We start from the raw sequence: 20,037 nt of genomic DNA, 5'->3' as shown, positions 1-20,037 counted from the left end.
ATTAAAGGCGGGGCGCAAGCACTTCTAAATCAAACACAATGGCGAGTTCTCTTTCTAACATTAAGGTGATTTGTGATCGAGCATCTTATCCATCAAATAGTAGCCTAACCTAGAAAATGGTTTTGCTTCAGTGTCTTGGTTTGAACACCGTTTATGACAAATGTCTAAATACCTAATATCAAGTGAAAAAGTCTATCTATGATAACTGTATTTCTAATACTGATACTCAATATGTAAGTCTTAGGTTATGGACTCCATTGTAAGTAGGCTACCAATTGAGAATATGCTCGCCTAAGGGTCATAAAGTTACGCATTTAAGTGTGTATAAATTGTCTTGAAGCTGAAGCTGGAATAAAGATAGAGAGCGTTCAAACGATGGCTGCACTGTAACCTATTTGAAACGCATACCGATGCTGCCCTCGTGTGGCTAAAGAGACCCCATTACGCACGCAGGTCCAATCCGCAGGTGTGCATCTTACTGGAATTAGTATAATAACATATTTCCTGGTTATCATCACTAATTTTTCAGCAAACATTCATTAAATGTTTGTTCAAATTGCCCCCCCCCCTCCTCCCATATGTATCTAGTCTTTCTATGTAGGCATACGCAAGGAGAGACAAGAAAGTGTGCTTGCCCGTTTGTCATATAGTTTATAAGTAACAAATAAAAAGTGTACATAATCGAAAGTTGTAGCCTACGTGATTTAGTGTGCCATGAACAAGTGCGTTAAATTCGATAGGGAGCGAACAGCCGAGCGGAGGCGTAGGATTAAGTTCCGACGCAATCACGTCCCCTTCGCCCTAATCATCTGTGAGTGTAGGGCAGGACCGTTCACCGTTGCTCCAGTGGAGGGTCGGATAGACGGAACAGAAAGGGACGCGGAGGCGCCGTCACAACGCAAGCATCATGCCACCCACCGGGCTCAAGGCGGTTGTCTGCGACAGTAAGAAACTTCAGATATGAATAATTTCAATTTTAACTTTGAAACTTCAGAGCTAAAGTGTCGACGTGAGCAGAGCTCTATCTGGAGACAAAGATTGGTCTGGGACAGTCTCTTCTGTAGCCTCTTCGTGCAGGGTAGTCCACTAAAACTGCTGTTCAGCTATTTTCCTAATTCGTTTCCAGTTTGAATAGTGATCAACTTGGATAACAACTGATAGACTATGTTTTCGAATAGAAATTAGGCCTAGAATTAGGCCTATTATTATTATTATTATTATTATTATTATCATCGTTCCTGTTAGCGTTTTAACTCCTTACACCGCTCTCAGTGTTCGTTGCTGTAGCTTTGCGTATTCACTTAATAGCCTACTCACGTATGTTGCGTGCAGAATATCATGGCATCCTGGTAAAAGACATTGAAAAGTAAATTCCTTCATTCCTGTTTCATTTGTTGTAACTGAGAAACACTTACCCAAATATTGTTTGGGGGTAGGCCTAGTCAAACAAAACATGAGGACTGCTATAAAACAGATTCGACTTACCATATTATGCTGGGAATATTGTTGAAAACATTTGCAATATACAGTGCTGATTTTAAACACTAAGTCCAAGCCTGGTGTATCTTTCCTTTTATGTGACAAATTCAGCGTGTAATGTAGTATTGTACAATTGTATGGAGACATATGACCTTACATGTGACTTTACTTATAGGTCACCAATCTCAATCTGTCTGCAATCATGATGGTATCACACAGTGTGTATGCCTCTGTGTTGATGGACTTTAACACACTAGAGGAATGGCCCAATACTGATTCCACAGGCCTGTTCTGGTGTGAACATCTTGCGTTTTCAGTCTTGGTTCTGTAAGATAAAATGATTAGCAATGCAGGTCTCATGTCATGAACCTGTTGGATGGGCTGCTTATGAATTGGAATTATATTGAAGATATAGCCTCTATAGATTTTGAATATGCAGCAGACCTTTCAATTCAGTTGAATACAATTTATTTATGCAGTGCAGAATATGTCGTCTGGAAGTGACCTGCAGCCAGCCCCCATTGTTGAGATTTGACGGCTCAGTGCTTTGCGTGGTATACATCTTTGTTTTTAACTGCAGGGAGCCATTTTATTATTTCAATTTGGACTAAAGTGTCTGCTAAATACAAAAACCATAACCATCTTCCCAAGTGTCCATAGTTGTTTACTCAATGAAAAGTGTGATACTAATAGCCTACAATTGGTGGGATTAAATCAGTGTTTTTTTCTAAATGTTCAGTGGTGTGACTCACATATATAAATGTATATGTGTAAACCTTCAGTATTTGAATGTAAAGCACATTCAAATACTGAAGGTATCAGAATTGGCATCAGATGATAGCCTACTCATATTCCATATCAAACCATTCCATATCTTAACATTCCATTCCATTCTATATCTTAACATCTGATAGGAGAATCTACTATGTGTTCGAGTGGGTGGACTATTTGCTTCATTTACGTTCACCTCTGAAATACCCAGTCTCACCTGAGCCTATAGTTCAGCACAGGCCTAATAGAATCAGGATGTTCCCGTCAACACTCAACTCTGAATTCACCCGTATTTTTATCCCTGTCATCGGAAAATGAATCATTTGAGTACTCCTGATAGCTTCCACACCCAGTGGATCACTGACATCTGCTCGTCTGCTATAGATGTTTATGGAGACGAGGACTCGAGTCACTTCCCAAAGCTGCTTTTGTGTTTGTGTTGCTGACTATTATGTCACGTGCGCAGGGGCATTTCCAGTTAATCTAGTTATAATAATAATTGGATAGACTCCTCAAGTCCTCAGTAGTGAAGGGAGAGCCATCATTAGGATCTCATCTCTCCACGTCTTCATTCATAGACAGCACTATCACGGATCCAGTTATATGATTATGCTTTTATTTTAAACAAACCTATTTAGAGGACAGTGTAGCCACACAACATACATTTATCAATTGGTTTGTTATTAAGTAGAATTATTGGATATGTTATGTGTTTCAATGTCAGGTGCCTATTTTTCAAACTTTTATATGAAAGCATCATATACATTTTTAGATATCTTTACAATAGCACCTATATCCCACTCTTTAGAGCTGGCACAGTCATTGATGGTTTCTTTGTATGATTTTTGAGGATTGGAAGCCAAAATGTCTGTGAGTGTGTGTGTGTGTGTGTGTGTGTGTGTGTGTGTGTGTGTGTGTGTGTGTGTGTTTTCCCCCCTTCCGTGATGTCACGTCCGGTGGCACAGAAATAGCAGGAGTGTGGCGTAAGAGGATTGGCCTGAGATTAGGCCCCAGTGATTGCAGTGTCCCTCTCGCTCCGCAAAGAGACAAGATCTTTTTTAACTGTTTATTTAGAGCTAATCCGTAACCTGACTACTGTCATAGAATCCCCAAGTGAATGGCATCTGGTCGAGAAACAACACAAAGATGTGTAGCATGCCTTAAAGATCTGGAGCATGCCATATATTTTGGTGTCAGAAAACATGGAGTGCTTATCAAATAAATAATGAAAATAAACATTGTTGCACAAACAATTATTCAGTCTGAGTATCCCTCAGTAAGAATTGCTCTCTCTCGATTTCTTGTATTGAATTTTTTTTTAGTTTTTTTAATCACCATGCCGTAATTAAAGGAACCGTATGTAAGATTGTGGCCAAAACTGATACGGCAATCACTTTCAAATTACTGTAAAGCGGTGTATCCCCTCCCCCTCCCCCCTGACTGGCAGAGCTGGCGACCCAGATGCCGAAACACTACTGACTTTGTGAATGGTAGATAGGTGGAGGGTGGCGCATCAAGCCCAAACACAACATGACAACATCAACATCAGTTGAGGGCTGCAACTTCATTTTTTAAATAACATTATCCTGGCTGGACTACTGTTGTCAGTGATATAAGTATTTGAAATGAACATGATTTCTTAATGTCTAGTGACATATCTGGGCCATTTTATGATTAATTGAAATACATTTCTTACATATGGTTCCTTTAATTTATGCTGTTTTGGTTAAGGGATAAATGAAGTGTAATGTTCTCTGGATTGACTGGTTATTGTAAATGCCGTCATAAAGTCCATTCATACAGACTCCTACTGTCTAATATCGTGGCTTCAAATTAAAATGTTGTATGTCCTAGATATTGCAACACAAGGCTGATGTTTGATCAAGACCATCATTATATCGTCATCTGCAACTGTAGATCTTATCACTCCAGTCATATGAATGCTCTTGCAGAGATCACATGGGTTTATCATAATGGGAGACCAGAGAGCTGTCCAGCACTGTGGCAGACACCTCTGCAGTATATTTAGAATGTGTCAGCCATGTCCACTCGTCCCCATGCACATAGTTCTCCGAGTAGCCACCGCACACCACTACTCCTCCCATCAGGCCAATGCACTCTCCACACAGCCTACTGAGTGGCATGACCCAGAACACAATATTGACACAGCACACTTGCATCAGAAGACACAGCAGACACAGTAGCAGCCCTATGCTTCAGTTCTTGCCAGGCGCAGGCCAAGCTCTGCAATGCACCCTGTAGAATATGATAATATTATGGCCTGAATGACTTAGCTGTTGAGTGTTCTGATGATGGGCCTTTTTTCACCAACAGAGATTATGAACAATGTCATCAGGAAAGTCAGAGTAAAAGGAGAATGGAAGGTAAGCGCTGCATGCTATGTTTTCAATATATTTTCAAGATTTATAATAGGCCTACATTATTAAAACATGAATGTATATGAAAAGATACCTAAAGATTCATAATAGGCCTACATTATTAAAACATGAATGTATATGAAAAGATACCTAAAGATTCATAATAGGCCTACATTATTAAAACATGAATAGAAAAAGAAAAGATATACTGTATATACTGGGATGAAGTTACTTAGACTTGTGTTGTCTCTCAGGCATTGGTGGTGGACAAGCTGAGCATGAGAATGATTTCCTCATGCTGCAAGATGACAGACATCATGTCGGAGGGCATCACAAGTGAGTCTGAAACCCTATGGGAACAAATGTTTCTTTGAGACCATTTACAGTAAATCAGTCCAATAACTAACACACCTTTCTTCCTCCATTTCTCTCTTTCATGTCACATCTCTCCCCCTGCTGTCCTCTCCACTCTTCTCATTTCCTCTCTCTCTTCCCCTCTACTTTTCTGTCATCCCTTGTTCTTCTCTTTCTTTGTTGTCTCGTCCCTGTTTTTTTATTGTTATCTGTCCCCTACTCATTCCTTGTATTGTCATCCTCTCCTCTCATCTCTTCTCCTCCCCTCTCTTATTTCCTCTCTTCCCGTCTCTTCTTCTCCCCTCTTCTCTCCTTTCCTCTCTTCTCCTCTCTTCTCCTCTCCTCCCTTCCTATTCTCTCTTCCCTCTCTTCCTCTTCCCACTCTTCTTTCTAGTTGTTGAGGACATCACTAAGCGGCGTGAGCCCTTGCCCAGCATGGAAGCCATTTATCTCATCACCCCCAGTGACGAAGTGAGTGTCTCAGGTTCACCTCACTACTCCTGCAACGTGCTAGCCAACTCCCCTAAGCATTCCACATTAGACTCCTTAGACACACACCTTCAGCCACTTAGATGACCTACAACACTCTGTTATGGAACAACACATTGCAAGAGCAATAAACGGCGGATTTGTGATGAGTTGGGCTGCCATTCTTTTCTTATACATTTGCATCTTGTACATCATATACATTCTTATAGATTACATATGTGCATACATTCTTAAAGAATTGCTGTTGTTGTTTTTTGATCACAGTCTGTAGAGGGTCTCATCAATGACTTCAGAGATCCCCGCAATATCATGTACAGGGGGGCTCATGTCTTCTTCACAGACGGTGAGAAACAAGTGTTTACCATGTTTGTAACCAAGTACCGTAATGTAATTGTGAGTGTGAATACCAGTGTGTACCTGGTGTATTCAAACCACGTTTGAATTCTCTGTAATGTAACTGCACCTGGTGACTGCAGTGTTGCCCTGACTCCACTGACCACTGCTGTCTCCTCTGTTTTCCCCTCAGCTGTCCCAGACACACAGTTCGGCCTGCTGACCAAATCCCGGGCCTCCAAAGTCATGAAAACCTTGACTGAGATTAATATAGCCTTCCTACCCTACGAGTCGCAGGTAAGATTATTTCAACAATTACATTTGTTGAGCTTGTGATCTAGTTGTGATGTTGATGGTGATGTCGTTGTGGCTCCAGAGTTCATTGAGTTGAGGGTGATGCGAGGTTTCGCAGGATTTGAAGTCATGACTGGGTTGTTGTTATAATTTGGCTGATGTCATGAGCGAAGCTGTGATTTTGATTGTTCTTGTGTTGGCTATAGTTGGCATAATGTGTAGTTGCGATTGAATATTGCTTTTTAGTTTTTGATAGTTTCACAGTTTGTAAATGTTGCTGTTTCAGGTTTGGTTTGCAGCTGTGCTAGCCGCGGTGGCGGTTGTTATTGTAGGCCCGTTGTCGTGGAGATGGAGATGCCTAGCGGACAGGGCAGAGCAGAAACCGACCGTGAAAGAAAAGCACCCAACCAGCTTGAAGCCTAGGGGGAGGGGGTGTCTCACGATAGAATGTTCTAGAGCGGCTTTAGCCGAGGCATAGTTTTGCCTCCAATCCTCTGCTGTTGTCCTCTATAGTTAATCCCTCCGAGAGGGTGAGGGCAGAGATGCGGCATTACTCTGGCTGGACTATCCTACCTCTAATCCTTTGTGCCATTGGCTAATAACTAACCCACATGCTACCCTGGGACCAATGGGATGGCCCGAAGGTTGTGTGATAGGAGGAACTTGCTTGTACACCAGGAGGATTGTTATCATCTGACCTTCGACAGATGGGGCAGTGGGTAGAATCTGGAGAGTAGAGAGCGATAGATGGACAGAGAGACAAATGAGAGAGAGAGAGAGAGAGAGAGAGAGAGAGAGAAGGCTGACTGACACAGATTACAGGCTAAGATGAGGGGAAGAAAAGAGAGAGGGTGTAAGTTGTCTTGTATTCAGAGTTTAGATTGTCATTGCCGGATGAAACACATGTTCCTCTTTTAGGAGATGAATGCAAAGCTAAATGAACTAGCGTGGCAATTGCACATGGGACTAAGAGGGGCGTTGTGAAAGAGGATTACTGTTGGACACCCTCTGTGACTGTTACAGTGCTACAGACTTTATTCATATTTATTCTCTATCATGTTTGGGCATGCTTCATCTCTCTCTCTCTTCTTCTCTCTCTCTCTCACACACACACAAATACCCACACACACATACACACACGCAAAGACACACCTGACCCTCAGTTTGCAGTCATGTGATTAGAATGCTCGATGAGGTCCTCTAACATATTGGTCCTTTTGGTCTTGAGTAATCAGACATTGTGTCAAAAAGTTTGCACAGAGCACAAACGCCAACAATAAAAAGCACTATTCCAATGGCTGTTCCCATTCTTACAATGTGAGGTACTGCAGAGGGCATCCTGTTTCATCCACTGTCATGTGTGAGCCGGTAACACTGCAGCTTATACTGTATGAGATATGTGCTTTGGTCTTTTGCACAGGTGTTCTCTGTGGACAGACCAGATGCCTTCCAAGACTTCTACAGCCCCTTCAAGGTCGACGTGAAGAACCAGATGCTGGAGAGGCTGGCTGAGCAGCTGGCCACCGTGTGCTCCACACTCAAAGAGTACCCCGCTGTCAGATACAGAGTGTAAGAGACCATGGGGAAGGGTGCTGGGCTAGCAACAGACCCGTCTGACTGAAGGGCTGTTGTTAATTCAATTCAGTTTAATTAAAAATACTGTTTAACCCCGAATTTACAATCACAAAGAGTATAACTAAAGACATGGCACACAAATATAAGTAACACTTAGACGCAACATGTCCTACTTTTCAGAGTCTGGTTGGTGGGCACCCTATTTCTTTATAGTAGACTTTATAGTACATGTGTAGCCTCCATTTCTCCTTTAAAACACACATTATGACTATGAACGGGTCTTCTCAATGTAGGCTATTTCTGCACAGAAACGCTCGCATGAAGTGGAAAAGAATAGGTGTCCCTTCTGTTCTCTAAGGTCATGAAGTGGAAAAGAATAGGTGTCCCTTCTGTTCTCTAGGGTCATGAAGTGGAAGAGAACAGGTGTCCCTTCTGTTCTCTAGGGTCACGGTTGCCGCACGTTTGGAGTTGTAGCCCATATGGGCCGGGCTCTAGACATGAGTGAAATGCTACTGTAGCATAACAATTTATGTCTTTATATTGTGTGTGTGGGGGAGGGGGGCATTTTAGCTGAATATGTGTATGTATGTACCCCTCAAAGTGCATTGCATTTGAAGCCTTGAATACAGCAAGCAGTGAACAGCATTTTACTTTTCTGAGGGTACTTTTTACTATAAGCATCTGCAAGAGTACCTTGAGTTGTGAGTTGTACAAGGCTTTCTGAACACTTCCAATTACTGTAATAGTTGCCTTTACTCCAAGTGTCCATCTGCATTTAAAATGGGCTAGCATGCAGTAACCTGAAAAGTTGTGGGTTCAATTCCTGGCTTCCACTGTTGTGCCCTTGAGCAAGGCACTTAACCCCAAGTTGCTCCGGCGACAATGTAGTCCCTGGTAATAGAATTGACATACGGTATGTAAGTCACTTTGGATGAAAAGTGTCTGATAAATGAATAAATGTACATGTAAATGTAAAATGACTTCTGTGGTGCAACTCTCTTCAGTGTCCGAATGTTTTTCCCACAGGGAGCACAAAGACAACGCCATTCTGGCTCAGCTTCTGCAGGACAAACTGGACGCCTTCAAGGCAGATGACCCCACCATGGGAGAGGTGAGAGAAGCTCATGACTTGGACAATGTCAGTTTCACGACCATCATGTTATAGGTGGGATTCTGGGCATAAGATTAGTGGAGGTGGTCTCAGGAAAGTATTACTGTGACTTGCACCAATGTTTTTATATATTCATGTATGTACATTTGAAAACGGATGCACTAACTTGCAGTCTCTCTCTCTCTCTCTGTGTGTGTGTCTGTAGGGTCCCGATAAGGCTCGCTCTCAGCTGTTGATCCTGGACAGAGGTTTTGATCCTGTGACTCCTGTCCTGCACGAGCTCACCTTCCAGGCCATGAGCTATGACCTGCTGCCCATTGAAAATGATGTTTACTCGTAAGATCACTGTCACTTTATTTACAGTGGCAGCAGTTGGAGTTACTCTGTGTATTCATAAGTATTTATTTATCAGAATTGTTCATTGATTGTGTATGTTTGTGTGTGTGTGTGTGTGTCAGGTTTGAGACCAGCGGAATGGGAGAGACTCGTATGAAAGACGTCATTTTGGATGAGGATGATGACCTTTGGATGACTCTGCGTCACAAGCACATTGCAGAAGTGTCCACGTAGGTCTTTCCAATGAGACTGTTAATATTTCCAGCAGAAAATGTCCTTTCTTTGGACTCTTTTTTTCCAGTGGATCAATAATGGGTTCTATTTTGTCCTCTATGACAAATCTCTTGAAGTCTTTATTTTGTCCTTCCTCCCTCTGTACAGGGCAGTGACAAAATCGCTGAAGGACTTCACATCAAGCAAAAAGATGAACACTGGAGAAAAGGTAAACATTTTTATCCATTTTTTTATTTGTACTTTTATCGTTAAAGTACAAATACCACCTCTAAGGGTAAAAAAACACACAGTGTACTTCCTACAGTCTCCTGCACATTCTATCGTTGTTTAGTCCAGCATTTATAACTTTTTTTCTCTTTGTGTTGTGTGTGCTGCAGACCACACTAAAAGAGCTGTCGCAGATGCTGAAAAAAATGCCACAGTATCAGAAGGAGCTGAGCAAGGTACACACACACACACACACACACTCTCTCTCAAGGTACACAGACAACCCTCTGAGCATCTCAACATTTAGATAGATAGATACTCTTTTGATCCTGTGAGGGAAATTTGGTCTCTAATTTATCCCATCCATGAATTAGTGAAACACACAGTGAGGTGAAGCACACACTAACCCGGAGCAGTGAGCTGCCTGCTACAGTGGTGCATGGGGAGCAGTGAGGGGTTAGGTGCCTTACTCAAGGGCACTTCAGCCGTGGATGTGCATGGGAGAGCAGTGCTCAACCACTTCTCCTGCCCACATTTTTCCTACTGGTCGGACAGGAATCGAGCCGATACCCCTTCGGTTTCAAGCCCGAAGCCCTAAGGCCACGGCTGCCCCCATTTCACTGAGTTTCACTGACAATTATTGAAAGTGTTCACCATTTTCTGTTTACTAATGTTAAGGGGGGGAAAAGAGGAGCTAGTTACAGTAAACTTCTGTTTAATTGGCGTTTGTTTGCCTCCTGTCCCCCAGTACTCCACTCATCTGCACCTGGCTGAGGACTGCATGAACAAGTATCAGGGCGCCGTGGACAAGCTCTGTCGTGTGGAACAGGTACGGTGGCGATGCCTCTAACCTGCTGCATAGAAAAAAGATACCGCTGTTACCCCCCAGTGTGACTGAGGGCACATGAAAGGCCATAATATCTATGCATTCCTACACTCTTTGCTAAGGAGCTCCTAAAGAAAAGTCTTGTTTCTGGTGAGCACAAAAAACTATCTGGTGCGCACCAGAAATGTACAAAAAAAATTGTTTGGCCATGTCCTTTTAGGGGCTTTGAGTTACGGGTGAGCATGTGAAAGTTTATGGTGAGCCGCACGCAAAACTGTCTTGTGCGCACTCAAAAGTTTCACATTTATTTGCACGTATCCCTTTTGGAGCTCTGTACTGTGCTGTGCTCCTGTCAGACAATCCATAAATCACTTCAACTGAATTAATTAATGGATATGAAATGTGTGCTTGTCAAAGTACAGAATGATACTATATAGAAAGAGACACCATTGAAGCTGAATGATCAATAAATGGCAAAGCCATTGCTGATCCATTGCTAAATATTATTATTCTGAATTTGTGTTCAGGAGGTTTGGAGCACCTTTGGATAAATTCTTACATTTCATTCTGATCATTTCATTTTTGTAGAACGATTACGTTTCAGGAATGAGAATACATTTCAGCCTTGCTCTTTTTGTAGCAAACTTCACTAACCAGGATAGATCTCCTGGGGCAGTTCCTTATTTCAGCCCTTAGTCAGCATCCCAAAGAATTTTCTGGAACAAAATTCACAAGGGGACAACCCCATCCCTCTCTCTCTCTCTCTTTATATATATATATATATATATATATATATATATATATATATATATATATATATATATATATATATATATATATATATATATATATCACACACACACACACACACACATACAGGCACATACACACACACACACACACACACATACTGCATAAAGGTGCGCACGCACACACACACACATTGGATGTGTAGCATTCTCACCTCTGCTCCACTTGTTAGGACCTGGCGATGGGTGCTGATGCAGAAGGGGAGAAGGTCAAGGACCCCATGCGTGCCATCGTGCCCGTCCTGCTTGATGCCAACGTCTCCGTGTACGACAAGATCCGTATTATCCTCCTGTACATCTTCCTGAAGAATGGTGAGATGAAATGGATTTTGCCTACTTACTTACTACAGATAGGGCTGTGTATGGATGAGAATATTTCTCTTACTGTCATTTTTACCTCTTTTGCTAACCTGGATTCTCTATGTTTTACCTTTACTGCCCCCTTGTGGTTGCATTATGAACAGCTGGCAATTTGAGTTGGCTTTTCTGTCAGGTGTTTGATTCTCTCTCTCTCCCTGTTTCTATCTGTCTCTCTCTCTCTCAGGTGTCTCTGAGGAGAACCTTTGTAAACTCCTCCAGCATGCCAATATCCCTCCAGAGGACAGTGACATCATTTCCAACATGGCACACATGGGACTGCCCATCATCACAGAGGTGGGCAAACTCTCATACCCTTATTAGCACCCCTGTGCAACAGCTTCACCCTCATTCATTCACTTGGGTGAAGTTAATTCATATTATTTTTTATTTTTATTTATTTATTTTTATTATATTTTATTTATGTGTGTGTTTACCGACTGGAATGTCCAGGTGGCGCCAAAAAAGGCAAAGAAGCCAGACCGCAAGGAGAGGATCAGCGAGCAGACATACCAGCTCTCACGATGGACTCCACTTGTCAAAGACCTCATGGAGGTAAACCATACTTTTAATGTTGTATAGTTTTATGTCAACTCAAAGTATATGTAGGCTATCAAAGCTCATGCCCGTTTCCCTATAAATATCCTGTGAATACCTTGTGCTTATCTGTCTCTCTTGACCTCTACCTCCTTGCCTATTTGTTTAGTCCAGATGTTTCAATTGTCCTCATCAGTCCAGTTCTTTCTTGTGTTTACAGGATGCCGTTGAGGACAAACTGGACCCAAAACTGTTTCCATACATCTCCACTCGGACTGCCTCTTCCAAAACCACCACAGCTACAAGGTGAGACATGGCGAATTAATGCACACACTCATAAGCTGGAAAAGTGTACATGACATACCGGTATCAGGGTTTCCGTTGTCCGGTAATTTGCCGAAAAAAAAATTAAATGTCTGACAAAATTAAATCTCTCCGGACAAATTGTCCGATTGAAATTGGCTAATAATCCAGTCCCCCTAACACAATCTGAATTTGAGAATAAGCCTAAAATGTAGACCTATACTAAAGCAAGAATATATCCTTTGGCTATGTTTTAAAGGAACATGCTCTACCATTTGAAAGTTATTAAACAACACACATACTGTATGCTGCATTAGGAAGCGCACGCTTAAAACGTTAAACAACGAACGAATGAGTGAGATGGTTCAAAATGGCCAGGCCAAGGCAGACTAGCTAGCCTTAAAAGCTTTTTTCAGAGGCCAGACGCGATGGATGATGGTAAATCGGTAATGCCTGAAGCCTCAGAAGTCCGGTCAGCTCCACCACCACCAGAGAAAAAGTGTTGGGCGTATCTGTTGGAATCGACGTTGGATGTGGAGGTGCGGGGGGTGGGCCGCACCAAGGCATTTGTCATTTTCCATGTAGACAGACCCATGGCTACAATGGATATGCAACTGCGTTCCCAGAGCATGCTTTCTTGTATATTATTTTGAACCTTGAAGGAAATATTTCTTAATTTAGTGTTATCAAATAAAGAGGCATAGCATTAGGGGGTAGTAGTGTGAGCAGTGAGCATTCATTCAATGTGTGTGCGCATCAGAGGGGTATCCAGAAAGCAGGTTTACTGGCTTAACTGGGTATGTTAACACAGAGTTAGCGGTAAACCTGGGATTTCAGTTCCAGAGGGGTATTCCAGAAAGCAGGTTTACTGGCTTAACTGGGTATGTTAACACAGAGTTAGCGGTAAACCTGGGATTTCAGTTCCAGAACGCTCAAATATGATCAGGCTATGTAAGTAACTATGGTAACATAGGCTCTGAACTGAACTGGGTATGTAAACCCAGAGTAAACGGTAAACCTGGGATTTCAGTTCCAGAAAGCTCAAAAATGATCAGGCAATCTAAGTAACTATGGTAACATAGGCTCTGTACTTAACCTGGTAGGGGGTAGGTTTTGTTCAGGTTATGTTCAATTATGTTCGGTTATTTCAGTGCATGTTCAATCAGGCCGCTATTTTTACACTTGTCACACAATGGCGTTTCATTTTGACGAAGGTCCGATTGACAAAGAAGCACAAAATCATGTAATATTCATCCGTGCAATTCACCGTGAGAGGGCGATAAGACCACGACATCACATGATAGCCTATCCATTATTTTCCAAACGAGTTTTTCAAGAGCGCTAGAGTTTTTCAGCTGAATCCTAAATATAGGCTACTTGAAAAGCAGCATGGTGGATTAGAATAGAATAAAATAAATATTTAATGTAGGCTAGCTAGCCTAGCCTACACCATAGTGGACAGTTGTGTTTGGCTCACCAGACAGATGGACAAACAACATCTCAGACACATTGAAGATATAATTAAAACAAGTACAGTACAAAAAAGGGGAAACATAGCCTATAGAAAATTGATAAATAAGTTTAAATATAGCTGTACAGCTCAGCCGGGTATGCATGTTGTCACTAAGTTTGGTTAAGAATGCTGATGGCATTTTGGGATAAAATATTTTTTTTATAGGCTACACACGCTCTCCGACTGGGAGTTTTTGTAGTGTTGGAGACGCAGAGCATATCGGCAAGCTGTCGGTCAGTGCGTAAAGTTTGCCTTGCGCTAAAGCAGTCCCTGCGCAACATTCATTCGTTTTCCTGGACACAAACCCACGAGGATCATTAATGTGTAGTTTCACCAACTGGCAGGTAAGCATCACTTATTAAATTTTCCAAATGTGCACTGAAATGTGTCCAATAGGCTACCCATGCCTTCCGACATTAACCCTTCCCAAGATGGAGCGCAAAAGTTTAACTTGGCCCACAGCTGCAGAACCCGTGTTAAAATAGAAAATTACATGTGGGATTCTCAAAGAATTCTATGGCCCACTCAATCTGTGACAAGGTAGGCTAGTTTAAGAAAGCATCATTCAAAGCAGTCAATACAATACGTGATGTCCAGTGAATTATTTAATTGTGCCTTTGACATTAAATAGGCTATCCTAAACGTACGCATTTACACGGTCAGTTAGGCTGTTCTCTGCCAAGCAAGGTCTCGGACGCAGGCGCTTAAGTATTGCTCTTTTTTTTGTTATTACAGTTCTCTCCTCGTAAGCCTCGACTACTCCGCCTCTCAAAAATACGGTGCTCTTCGTTTCGCCGGTTTCACTCATTGTTTCGACTCTCAATAGATGATGCCTTTATAAGTTCGCCGTGAACGCGCACAACTTTAGGTTATCTAACACAGGGTTGATTGAACTAACTGGTAACCGGTGTTTTGGAACCGACAGCTCGGGTTTAGTCGCCACAGGTTCAGACAACCCAGAGGTTAAGTTTTATCTCAGTGTTTGTTAAACCTCCTTTCTGGAATACCCCTCTGAGCAAGTAAAACTGTTGAACCACTGGAGATAACGTGGGTAGCAGCAACAAACAATGTAGCCTATTAAAACAACGAACGAAGCAGATTCTTGCTGTCCATGAAAATAGCATAGAGACTGGCTAGATCTTTAAATTGACACTAGTTAAGCATGTATAAAGGGCAACTATTTCAACTTAATAAACCTGTTTAGAAATCATTTGGATGGTTACAGTAAATGACCTGTTCCGGTGAAAATGCCGCTACCCTTAGCATCTCCAAGCGGAAAACCAACCTTGCAACTTTGGGACTACCATCCCAGTAAGTGAAGTGATAAATAAGAAACTCATTTTAAATCGTGTTTCTTACTTTGTAACATCCACATTGTTCTGCCGAACTTATGCTAACCATTTCGCTAGCTTGTAAACAAATCCATGTGCTTTATCGTTATCTTTTTCCACAGTTTGAAATAGCATAATGCACAACTTCTCCTGCAGAGGGGGAAATATAACTAATCCTGCCAAGTTTACCTAAAGTTATGCAAATGAACATGTTGCATTCTATAGCTACAGCCTGTCAGTTTTCCTCAACTTGACTAATTAAGCAATAATAGGATATTTGACCAGCATATCATATCATCAAAATGCCCGGAAAACGAAACCTCTTGACCGGCACCATTTTTTTCAAGTGGAAACTCTGACCGGTATAGGCTACTATCACAACATATATCCTGTATATCCTTATTTCTATGTATTTCATAATCAATAATCTAATTTAATTTCCTTCCCACCTGTCTTTGTGTCTGTTTCTCTATCTGTCGATTGCTCCTTGTCTTTTCCCCCCTTTTTTTCCTGGCAGTGCCCGCTATGGCAACTGGCACAAGAACAAGAGTCCGGGGGAGGTGCGCACCGGGCCCCGTGTCATCGTCTTCATCATCGGCGGCATGTCTTACAGCGAGATGCGCTGCGTCTACGAGGTCACACAAGCCAACGGGAAGTGGGAGGCTCTCATTGGTGAGTGGCAGTTGAGGTCATGAGGAGGAGGGGTTTGGACATCAGTCCAGTCTCATCTCACAATGTGCTGGGTAGACTGAAACTAAAATAATTACAGAACTCTCCCAGAGACAAAACGGGAAAAAAATGCACAGTCAAAATTTTCAGAAAATTATTTCTCCTATAGTGTCCTAATTAAATTCAAATAGATCTGACCTTTACCTTGTAAGAATACGTATTGTACTGTGAGATACGTTTCAGGAACAATGAACCATGAATCGACCATGAAGGACCAAATATTCTTTGAATCTAAAGCATGTGTCATTTGCATAATGGTAGCATGCATATCAAAGTGAACCGGCATGGTAAATCAGCACAAAAGTCTGTGTAGTCTGTAGTCTGTAATATTAGCATAAACGCTAGCAGAGGACGTCTGCAGTCGGGCTTGATCCTGTGCTGCTGTGGTAGCTGACTCAGCTCAAGCTGTCACCCAGACAGAAAGCCAGCGCTGGCACATCTATGTGCATGACCATACAGCCGCGGTACAGAGGGGGGGGTTAACGACGGAATATGAGTGTTATGCTGGAATGGCAGGGTGGGGTTGGAGAGGAGATCGAGGTGTGTGCTGACTGAGTTAGTGCCACAGACAAGTTGAAGCTCATTTGCAAAAAGTAGCATTAAGATGTGTGGTTCGGCCCTGAGGCTGTTCTGTATTAGCATTTTGAATATTATAGAAGAGGGTGTTTTGCCTCATTGTTGCATCCATGTTTGGGTTATACAAATATATACAATATATTTTGTAGTTCTTTCTGACACTTGCTACTCCTCAGTCTGGACGTATTTATTCTTTTACTGTGTTTTTGTATTCTTTAATAGCATTACCAGCAGAGCACTTATTTTGTCATGAAGCTCTCAGGTCAATCTGCTGATTTGTGTTTTGATCTGTATTTAACGGTACTGTATGCAGTGCTTCTCATAGCAATGCTAGTGTTTACTCCTGAAGGCAGATTCAAATGGTATCTGGAGACAGCTGTTATAAAACACATTTCACCTGTGCAGTTCTGTGTGGAGCTGCTGTTGATTCATTATTAAACGCACTGTGTTTGGAGCACGGATCCAATGCACTCAGCGGTTTCCCTGGGAGGGTTTTGTTAGATGAGTGTTGGGGCCGCGCTGTAAGAGGAGCATGAAGAGTCTGTCTTCTCACAGGTTCCACCCACATAGTCACACCGCTGAAATACCTAACGGCCCTGAAGCACCAGGACTTCTTGGACCCCAACGCCGCCGCTGAAGACCAGATCACCCCAGAGGCGGAGGAGAATTGAGAGAGAGAGGAGAGCATGAACGAGTAATGAGAAACTGTTCATACAGCCCTTTCCCCTTTTACCTTTGCCTAGGCTGTTACATGTCTCCTTCTCTCTCAGACAACGACCCTTCCAAAAAAAGCCAATCCTCCTAGTCCCTCCTACCACTCTGTAGCCCTTGCCTACCTGCTCTATACTTTATGTTGCTGTGACAAGCCAGTCATCTGGTTCTCTATGTGTCTGTGAAATTCTCTGATGTCATCTCAACTTAGTTCCTGCTTTGCTGCTAGGTGTGTGTGTTTTAATTTCCACTGTGTCCCAGTTCCTGAACCTAGAACCTCCAATCTGTGTCTCTCCCTAGATTTTGTCTTGTCCCTGTATTTCTGAATCAATTGTGTTATGTGTTGTGGTTGAATGGTAATCTAAATGTTTAGACTATTCAAATTTGTTAAAAGGCTGAAATGATTTAAATGGGAAAATTGGCTAATAATTCAATAGCATACTTTAATAGTTGTTTAAACAGTGAGCAGTGAACAGAACAATTGAGTGAACAGTTTTTTTTTATGTCTAATATGGCACCTCAGCCCACTCCCTTGGAGCTGCAAGTCAAATTTACATTCTAGCTACATATTCCATACAAGAACACATTTTGTATAGGCCTGTTGTCTTGCAAGCACTTAATTTATACTTTCATTGACAATCAGCCTGAAACATGGTTTGAAAACCAACTAACACCTGCTTTGTTGCTCGTCAGTTTCATCATAATCACTCCATGAAATCATAATTGAGTCTTCTCTGTGCCTTGGCTAGTGTCTTTTAGTTGAAAGGCATGCTCGCTGACCACTTCTCCCCTTAGAAGAAAGATGGAGAGTTATTGAAATTCATGATGGCTTTCCATTTTTTATCTGCCTGACATCGTCTCTGATTACCTCTTCATCACGTCAGGCAGACATCATTCTCAAAGATCTGAAGAGGTCCTTGAAAGGCTGCAAGTTCCCTTTTTGTTCCATTGCCATTTTGATGACTGGCTGTCTCTTCTCTTTTCATGTACCCTCGTTGATAAAGGATCAAATGACATCATCAACCCTACTCGCCTTCTACAAGCCGTCAGAGACATGAACAAACCTAAATATAGGCTGGATTTCTGAGACTCTGTCCACACTGTCCAAGCTGTCCCTCTCTTCAACCTGTTCCCTCTCCAGCACTCCCATATCTACGAGCACAAGATGAAAGCCATGGAAATACCCACCTTATTTTATATGCGTGCATTCATAATGAGGCGTGACAGTTCTTCATATCTTCTACAACACTCACAGTTCCTCCAGATTATGCCAAATGTGGTTATAACAATCACTCCCCATGTATAAGGTATACATGTATAGTATGGAGTAACAACATAAAGGCAACATGTAGAGTTGCCGGTCTCCATAATACTGTTGATGTTGTTGACAAAAAGAAGCCAAGTTGACTGTGCTGTGTTTATAATGTCTACGTGTTACACGTACAAATACATGAGGTCAGTCACAGGAAGTGACTCGTTTTGGATTGTTGACTAAGGAAGGGTCTGGACAGGAGTGTGCCTCAGCTTTCAGAATTATCATCACAGAGAGAGAAATGCAATGTTGCAAAATGTCGTCATATTTATATACAGTATACAGTGTTACAGGAAGTCACTTGCTCTACCGAATGTAAATGTCAATGCTATCTACTGTACACATAGATAGGGACCAGAGAGGCTTCAGATGGGGACTGTTAAGTGTATGGATTTACAGGCCTGCTTCCCCTGCTTATACATTTTCAGTGGTTATAAGGACCAAGTCTGACATTTGGCTTATTTTTAAATGTTTTATAAAAATGTAGTCATGCTGTCCTTTTCCTGTAGTTTGTAGCTCAGCTTTTGTTGGAGTGAATGCCACATATATTGCTGTTTTTATGTCCTTTTGAAAAGCCAATGTGAAGACACACTGTATTGTAGTTAGTTAGCGTTAGCAATATTGTTGTCAGTAGAGAGGAGATCTTGCTGTATCTTTTAGCTGATCTGTTTGTCTCCTGCATCTCACCTCCATTCAACTGGTCCTGCAGTTTCCGCTCTTTGGAATGTCCCCCCAGTCTAGGGATAATGTGTGTCCCCTTAGTCGTGTGTTTGTGTGTGAGTAAGTGTGCGAGTGTGTGTGCGTGTGTATCTATCGATTATGTGTCTGCTCTGTGTGTCTATGGAATGTTCCCCCAGTCTAGGGATGATGTGTGTCCCCTTAGTCGTAGGTTTGTGTGTTTGTGTGTGTGTGAGTGTGTGTGTATGTGTCTGTGCGTGTTTCCATCGATGTGTGTCTGCTCTGTGTGTCTATGTTGCCTCTATAATGTCCACAGTTTGTGTGATTAAAGTCACTTCATTAGTGGAAAAGAAGCCATAACAATTCATTTTACCGTGTGTCGACCTTATTGGAATTCTGAACATGGGCATTACAAAGTACAACTATTACTCCCTGGTGTACTGAAGCTGTGAAATAAAATGGTTCCCACATACAACGAAAGCTTGTTTTGCCATGCTGTTTAAATTCATGCACTGGGCTTAGATCATGATTGGGCCTAATCAATTTAGATGTTGTTGTGATATGTCCCTACATGCCAGCTGTTTTTGGTCTCTGTTCTTTAATGACCACAAGAGGGTGCAAGCACTATATATCTCCTCACTCCTCATGCAAAAAGGTTTTTACCCACCGCTGCTTAGCAGGGGTCAATTCTGAATTCTTCTAAAATATTCTTCCAATTACACAAACCTAGAACACTAAATTGCTTTGACTTTATGTGTAATTTCCTCTAAATCACACCTGTCCCATGACATTTG

General features: G+C 42.0%; 1 protein-coding gene across 2 annotated transcripts; it reads left to right on the top strand.

The window, feature by feature from the left end:
* Positions 1-826: 826 nt before the first annotated feature.
* On the top strand, positions 827-19,723 carry stxbp1b (syntaxin binding protein 1b). 2 transcript variants are annotated; one of them, XM_048242907.1, is made up of 20 exons: positions 827-944; positions 4,585-4,634; positions 4,883-4,964; positions 5,377-5,453; positions 5,736-5,814; positions 5,998-6,101; positions 7,519-7,667; positions 8,700-8,784; positions 8,990-9,120; positions 9,243-9,350; positions 9,502-9,562; positions 9,732-9,797; positions 10,310-10,390; positions 11,370-11,508; positions 11,741-11,850; positions 12,007-12,108; positions 12,311-12,396; positions 15,755-15,909; positions 17,098-17,236; positions 18,258-19,723. In XM_048242907.1, the coding sequence occupies exons 1-19, from the start codon at positions 908-910 to the stop codon at positions 17,211-17,213; spliced, it is 1,818 nt and encodes a 605-aa protein (XP_048098864.1). In that variant the 5' UTR covers positions 827-907; the 3' UTR covers positions 17,214-17,236; positions 18,258-19,723. The 2 variants fall into 2 exon arrangements, with proteins under 2 accessions (XP_048098864.1, XP_048098865.1); XM_048242908.1 differs by lacking the exon at positions 17,098-17,236.
* Positions 19,724-20,037: the final 314 nt, after the last annotated feature.

Source organism: Alosa alosa, chromosome 5, assembly GCF_017589495.1.
Source record: "Alosa alosa isolate M-15738 ecotype Scorff River chromosome 5, AALO_Geno_1.1, whole genome shotgun sequence".
NCBI lineage: Eukaryota > Metazoa > Chordata > Actinopteri > Clupeiformes > Clupeidae > Alosa > Alosa alosa.
This window is presented reverse-complemented; position numbering and strand designations above follow the sequence as displayed.